At 38.9% G+C, this 8,080-nt stretch overlaps 1 protein-coding gene across 2 annotated transcripts; it reads left to right on the forward strand.

Annotated features, from left to right (window-relative positions):
- The first annotated feature begins 480 nt into the window (after positions 1-480).
- On the forward strand, positions 481-4,360 carry igfals (insulin-like growth factor binding protein, acid labile subunit). 2 transcript variants are annotated; one of them, XM_069906042.1, is made up of 3 exons: positions 481-682; positions 1,120-1,248; positions 2,387-4,360. In XM_069906042.1, exons 2-3 carry the CDS (start codon positions 1,221-1,223, stop codon positions 4,198-4,200), a joined length of 1,842 nt encoding a protein of 613 aa, XP_069762143.1. In that variant the 5' UTR covers positions 481-682; positions 1,120-1,220; the 3' UTR covers positions 4,201-4,360. The 2 variants fall into 2 exon arrangements, with proteins under 2 accessions (XP_069762143.1, XP_069762144.1); XM_069906043.1 differs by lacking the exon at positions 1,120-1,248.
- Positions 4,361-8,080: the final 3,720 nt, after the last annotated feature.

Genomic DNA, 8,080 nt, shown 5'->3' on the forward strand with positions numbered 1-8,080 from the left:
ATGCACAATTTGCAAGAGGTTTAACTCCTGGACTGCCATATCCAACACATTTTGAGTACCTTCACCCACACTTCAAGTGGACAACTTACCACCACCATCTAAAGAGCAATTAGGGATGCAGGCCTCGACAAACCCCATAAATGGATGGAAAAAAAAATCACACTATTACGATTACCATTATTACAAATTTTAAACAACGACATTCATTTAGGTGCTAAATGGGGACAAATCTGAAGATTGCATCATTATTTACTGTGCAGTGCCAGACGGTGGTCTTATCAGACTTCAATAAACTGAATGTACCTGGCCTCAAGAAGGTTACATTGACAGCATGCATTGTGGCTGCAAAGTAGCTAAATATTGCCACACGTGGATGCTCAAAGTAAATACTATTGATTTCTTCACTGTGAGCCAGATGTTTATTTTTCAGCTGACCCTTTTTTGGCTCAATGCCATTTGGTCATCCACGCAGTTCACTGATCAGTGTGGGAGTTAAAAATTATGTATTAGGAAAAGAATGAGGCATTTGGAAAGTCATCTTGATCAACCAGGGGTTAGAATCTATCCCATAAAACGGAAGCTGTGTAGAATATTTTCCACCTACGCTATCCAATCGGGACACAAGACGATTCAGAAAATTCACAGTAGAAAAAACTTCGTAACAAAATGAGCAAATCTATGGGTAAGATGCCTCTTTTGGTTGGAGAGTGGGGGGAGGTGGCTGGAATGAAAAATGACGGATGAGTTAATCAATAGCAATTAGTTTTTTTTATGCTTAAGAATCATTTCAGAGTTATTTTTAGAAACTGGAAACCAATCTGAATGGAATTTTGCCATTTCTTTGAGGTTTTCACATTTATCTGAAAAAGAACCCATGATAGGTAAAATGTTAAAAAAATATATTACTGAAATATTTTTGAAATGCTTTTCCACAACATTTTCCTTTGCAGAAACTGGAGACCTTGCATCCATACATTTGAAATCATTGATCACAAGGTTGGAGGCCACCAGTTGACTTCTAACGCACAAAGTTGCACTTGCCACGATGCCACTCTGTGAACACACAAATATAAAAGTAATTCCACACCTTCCACCTGCTAATTATTTTTTTCCTTGTAGTGAGGTTGCTTGTTGCTAACACCCAAGAGTGTCTGCAGAATCATGACCTTCAGCTCCAACCAGTGGCCCGCTCAGGGATTCAATAACCTGTGTAACATGCAATGACCGAAACTGGTAAAGTTTATCACGGTAATTTTGGCAGCGGATTTAATAAATCCTGTAATATTTTTGTTAACAAAATACAGTAAAATCCCCATTATTCAAAATTCAAACAACTGGCACTAAAAAAAGGCAGAAAATAGGTTAAAAAAGTACAAAAGTTTGAAATTGGCACCCCTAGTGGTCAGTTCACCAATCACCCAATCTTCACTTATCCAGCATCTACCAATCCCCACAGGTACTGGATAGCTTGGATTTTTTACTGTAACTTGCTCAGAATCTGTCGCTGGGAACTGAAAATGCTAACGTAGCCCTCAAAAGAGCAGTGATTTTTCAATAACACTATCTTTTGTTACTTTCACCACTTGCAGAAGAAAAATTGCAATTAAAATGGCACGAGAGGTTACTTATTTTCAATGTACTTTGCATTTTAGACCTGCAATCTTTGCCAGGAAAAAAAGTACCTCCAGGGTAATCATCTTTAACCTAGCTCCAAATTCATCTTCTAACCCATGGGATGAGTCGTTAAAAGGACAAGATAAATTGTCCTGGTGTACTTTAGTTGTAGAATAATACATTACTCCTATCCCCAGTAAGTTTTCTTTTCTCCCAAACAATGAACAATGACGTGAAGATCATTAACCATATAACCACTTACAGCACAGAACAGGCCAGTTCGGCCCTACTAGTCCATGCCGTAGCAAATCCCCACCCTCCTAGTCCCACTGACCAGCACCCGGACCATACCCCTCTAGTCTCCTCCTATCCATGTAACGATCCAGTCTTTCCTTAAATGCAACCAATGATCCCGCCTCGACCACGTCTGCCGGAAGCTCATTCCACATCCCCACCACCCTCTGCGTCAAGAAATTTCCCCTCTTGTTCCCCCTTCAATCTTAAACCATGCCCTCTAGTTTGAATCTCCCCCTTTCTTAATTGAAAAAGCCTATCCACATTTACTCTGTCTGTCCCTTTTAAAATCTTAAACACCTCGATCAAGTCCCCTCTCAATCTTCTACGCTCCAGAGAAAAAAGCCCCAGTCTGCACAACCTTTCCCTGTAACTCAGACCCTGAAACCCTGCCTTATTTCAACCAAATGAATGAGGATATAGTATCTAAAACCAAATGTTTTATATTTTCTTATGGCATTTTGTGATTTCTTTTTAGACTCTTGCTTTGTTTTGGTTATTATTTGTCTGAGGTTCATTTTGCTCCTGGGGACAAAATCATGGCTACCATCACAGGAACAGACACATAACAAAAATGTCACATGTCCTCAAGTATGCACCTGCATTTATGATGACTACAGTGAAGAACTGAACGTCTACTGCAGCTCTCATAACCTCAGCAGCATTCCCAAAGATGTACCAATTGGCGCCAAAACAGCTTGGTTTGATTGTAACAACCTCACAGTTCTTCCATCCCATACTTTCAGAAACATGAGGAATCTAGACTTCTTGAACCTAGAGAAAGACCACATCATTAACATAGAGCCACATGCCTTCTATGGTTTGAAGCAACTGGTCCACCTCCATTTGGAAAGGAACAGACTGAAAAGCCTGCCACCAAATGTATTCCTCCACACTCCGTCTCTTGGCTCACTTAGTTTGAACAACAACAACTTTGGCAAGATTGAAGAAACATTATTTTATGGCCTCCCCCATCTCTGGTACCTGAATCTGGGTTGGAATAATCTTGCAGTGTTGCCTGCAGCAAGCTTTCATAATCTGTCCAAGTTACGGGAGCTTATTTTGGCTGGTAATAGGTTAAGTTATCTGCAGCCACCACTATTTGTCAACCTGACAGAACTAAAAGAACTTGATCTGTCTGGAAACCTGTTGAGAATCATCAAGAGGAACATCTTTGTGAAATTGACAAAACTTCAAAAACTTTATTTGAGCAACAATCAAATTAGTACCATCATGCCCAGAGCTTTCATGGGAATGAAATCTCTCAGATGGTTAGACTTGTCCCACAACCGCCTTACTGTATTACATGAAGAGACCTTCTCTGGACTCTTAAACCTTCACGTACTTCGAGTTCTCAACAATTCCATTGTAGGGTTGCAGCACAGGACATTCAGAGAACTTCACTTTCTGGAAGAACTCCAGTTTGGGTACAACAAAATCAAAATCCTTCCTGAAAATATATTCGAGGGCTTAGTCCAATTGGAAGTCCTCACTCTGAATGATAATCAGATACAGGAGATCAAACCAGGGGCATTTGTTGGTCTCCATGATGTAGCTGTACTTAATCTATCCAGCAACTCTTTGAGAAACCTACCAGAATACACCTTCAAGGGGCTTCGCAAGCTTCATAGCTTGCACTTGGAAAATAACGCAGTCACAAGAATTCAACCAAACTCATTTTCTGGACTGATCAGACTTCGAAGACTCTTCATGCAAAAGAATCACATTTCAGTTATCAATAACCAGAGCCTCAGTGACTTACAACAGCTTATGGAATTGGACTTCAGATACAATAAACTCATACAGCTCTCTCCTCATGCCTTCACAGGAATATCAAATCTGGAATATCTGCTGTTAAAGAGCAATAAACTTGCACATATCCCTGACATCACCTTTCAGCCACTTCAGCGGCTCTCTTGGCTCGATTTGTCGGAGAACTTTATTGAGTTTTTCTACAATCATACTTTTAAACCACTGACCAGGTTAAAATATCTTAACCTCAAGAGCAATTCATTAAGGTATTTCCCAGAGCAATTTCTGAAGCAGCCATCAGAACTAGAACAATTGTTGCTGGATGGTAATAAGTGGCATTGTGACTGCCTGTTGAAGCCTCTTAGAGATTACTGTCTGGAAAATCCCCAAGTGGTACCCCGTTACTTTGAATCCACAATAGAAAGAGACGAAAGTCTAACCCTCGTATACACATACAATAATATCACATGTGCCAGCCCACAAGCCATTGCTTGCACAGATCTGAGAGACATTAGTGAGGACTACTTTGTTAACTGCTAACATCAAGTGTGACTTGAAAGCCTACCTACAATCATCAGATGCATAATATTCAAAAACCTTCATCATGATTATCTTTCACAAGTGTATATTATTTGCATATGCCATTACCACAACAGTAAATAAAGAATGGAGGCCAGACAATTCTGGCCAGTGTAATTTACCATGCCGTATTTCTTTCTAGCATAAAGATCAAATGAATATGCTTATCATAATTGCTTCTGCAAGCAATGCTCAATTGATGGAGCTAAAGTAACATGAACTGCACTGACATGAACAATGAAAAGTGTAAAAGATAGTGGAAGCTCCGCTTTGTTTCAGTTTTCACAGTGATCAGAGAAATTATTATACTTGTAAGGTGAACTAGAAACAGAATTGAAATTGATTAAGATGTTTAGCAGGAATCCAAGAAGAAAATATATCACCTTTGCTAATTATGAGTAAAATGGGCTAAATAAAACCTCCAAAACATGAAAATGTTGAAAATGCTAAGTGGCGGCATGGTTAGCGCAACGGTGTTACAAGCCCCAACGATCGGGATCTGAACCCTGCGCTATCGGTAAGGAGCTTGTACATTCTCCTCGTGTCTTGTGTTGGGTTTTCCCAAGGTCCTCCTGTTTCCTCCCACTGTTCAAAAAAATGTAAAGGCCTGTTACCGTGCAGTTTGTCTAATTTTTTAAAATTTAAAATTTAAAAATTTAACATTTAAAAATTTAACAGCATTTATAAAGACAAGGATTTCCAAAAATAAATTGGAACAATTTGAATAACTAAACAAGTTTTAAGATGCCAGGAAATGGGGAAAGGTCACAAAAAAAGGGTCAGTGGTAGGATGGGAGATAAAAAGAGCGGATTAATGAGCAAAGAAATTTTAAAAAAATTATCCCTATAAGGCATAAAGGTGTCGGAATCAGTGATATTTAACAGTCACTCCAAACTAAACATACATACCAAAGGCATCCAAAGGAAATCATGGATAAATTTCTATCATAGCATTCAGAGCAATTTTAAGTCCACATTTTCACTTAAACCAAAGGTAAATAAATTATGCAGTCTGGCACCCAAAACAATTTGAAACTTAGATCAAAATTGCAGTTTTAGAGATCAGTTTGTGAGCAGGCTGGTGGACATCAAATAAAAATTTTTATACGTCTTTTGTATGTCTATTAAAGATAAGTATTTGGTCTTTGCTTTTTGACAAAGATCAAGTTGGTTATTGCTGTTTTCTTCCAATTATGATCCAGATTTAATCAAAATCAAATTCCCTTTCCTCTTAATTCCTTCACTTTTCCCATATGTTGTCTTTCAAAAGACCCAGATCTTTCAAATCCCATTCTGAACAGAAGACACAAGCAACAAATTGTGGAGTAAGGGCTGAACATACATTAAAAAAAAATCAATGTAGCCATGCTCCCTAATATTACCACACTCCAGTAAAAAGTCGAGGAATAATTTAACCTATTCAAAACCAGCATCCTTTGGAAGACTGAGAATGCTGGTCATTTCAGCTATAGCCTAGCTCGGTGGTTCTCAACCTTTTCTTTCCACTCACATCCCACTTTAAGTAATCCCCATACCATCGGTGCTCTCATTGCTTTGACACTGACCTATTTCCCTTGGAGTTATGAAAATGGGCACATATTAGGTACGATTAAAACAGTAGTTTTCAAACGTTTTCTTTCCGCCCACATACTACCTTAAGCAATCCCTAACTAATCACAGAGCACCGATGGTAAAAGGAATACTTAGTGGCATGTGAGTGGAAAGAAAAATGTTGAGGACCACTGGTAACTTCAATGGGACTTTACATTCTGCAAAGTAGAAATCAAGAAGAGAAATCCTGCCTTTCACCCCATCACAGATTCCCATTTTCCCTGCATCTTAAATTTAATGGCCTTTCTGAAATTTCACCTTCGCTCCATAGATGCTCCCCGATCTGCTGAGCATTTCCATAATTTCCTCCTTTTAATTTGTGTATTTAATGCAGAGATTGATAGGTTCCTTATTAGACAGAGCATCATAGGTTATGGGGAGAAAGCAGGGCAGTGAGGCTGAGTGGGAACCATTGGCAGACTCAATGGATGAATAGCCTATTTCTGCCCCTTATGTCTTATGGTCTTAATTTAAGATGCTTTTAAATGTACGTTTCAATTCCATTAATAATTATAGTAATCTCTGAAACTCAAGTTATATTTATTCCTCAAATTTTATCATTTAATTTTGTTTCTTCGTTCACTGAGACGACATTAATGAATTTCAATGGTGAATTCTCTTCAATCTTGCCAAGCGGATTGAGTGGGTATACCTTTTTACATGAATACTTGAGTGGGTACTTATAAATACAACAGAGCAAATTGCAGCAAAATATTCCTTCAATGGCAAACAAGCCATAACTGGAATTCAAACTTTCAAATTCTAATCAGTCATTCAGAGAATATCATAGCAATTACATCTCCAGTTCAAATTCACTGCCATACATGGAGGATTGAATGAAAAAGCTTGTTTGACCTCAAAATCACTGGATTGTCATTGCATCCCATTTTGCTCACCAGCGAACTTGAGGGACAATCCAATTGGATCAAAGTGTGACTCCAGACCTGCACATAATTATCCTTTTGAATGGGCACTAAATTTACTCAAGGTAAATTAAGATTGGACCCGCATCATGAATAAAAGAAAATATTATCTTCAAGAACATTAGGGCTGAATCCGATCATTAAGCAATCTCAAGTTCAAACTCCACCCAAAATACTGTTTTTAACTGCCTATTGTAGCACTAATATTATAAGCATCAATAAATTTCGGTCGCTCGTGGTGTTAGGCTATTGGTTCTTATAAATTTAAATTTACTTCAGAAATAGTCACAAACTTTTCTCAATTAGAGTATACAAATTAAATTCTTCTGTTATAACAAATCTCAAAGTGAATAACCCAGTCACATATGACTTCTTAAAAAGAGATGTGCATACTTTTCTTCTTTCTTTGGCTTGGCTTCGCGGATGAAGATCTATGGAGGGGTATGTCCACGTCTACTGCAGGCTCGTTGGTGCCTGCGGGACAGGCAGGCACGGTTGCAGCGGTTGCAAGGGAAAATTGGTGGGTTGGGGTTGGGTGTTGGGTTTTTCCTCCTTTGTCTTTTGTCAGTGAGGTGGGCTCTGCGGTCTTCTTCAAAGGAGGTTGCTGCCCGCCGAACTGTGAGGCGCCAAGATGCACGGTTGGAGACAAGATCAGCCCACTGGCGGTGGTCAATGTGGCAGGCACCAAGAGATTTCTAATACCAAATAGCATACTTTTTATAAACATATGCTTCAAAGTCAAAAGCAACCGCCACTGTTGGAGTCTTCTTTCCTTGTACCTCATGGATTAAGTTAATGAACTTGGAGATATTGTCCATTGTTTGTCTTTTCTTAAATCCAGTTTTGTCAAGTTTTACTATTTTTGGTACACAGACAGCCAATCTGTTTGCTCATAGTTTTGCTATTATCTGATTCCACCTGCATTGAATTCGCCCATTGTTATTGAATGAAGATCTACCGGGACCAATGCCTGAAGAGGGTGCACAAAATCAGTGAACCAGTGCGGACTCGAAAGGCCAACATGGCCTGTTTCCGCTCCGTAAATGGTTAGATGGTTAAAGAAAACTCAGAAACAGATTTATTGTAACAAATACGTCACAAAATTCATAATGTTGTAGCAGCATTACAGGTGCAAATATTGTTGTAAATTACATCTTTGAAAAAATAAATTAGAGTAAAAGAAGAGAAAGTGAGGTAGTGTCTGTGGTTCACTGTCCATTCAGGCTCCTGTACCTCCTTCCCAATGGAGGACATGGGTGGTGGTGGTGGTCCATGAGGATGGAGGCTGCTTTCTTAAGATACCGCTT

The sequence above is a fragment of the Narcine bancroftii genome, chromosome 12, assembly GCF_036971445.1.
Source record: "Narcine bancroftii isolate sNarBan1 chromosome 12, sNarBan1.hap1, whole genome shotgun sequence".
NCBI lineage: Eukaryota > Metazoa > Chordata > Chondrichthyes > Torpediniformes > Narcinidae > Narcine > Narcine bancroftii.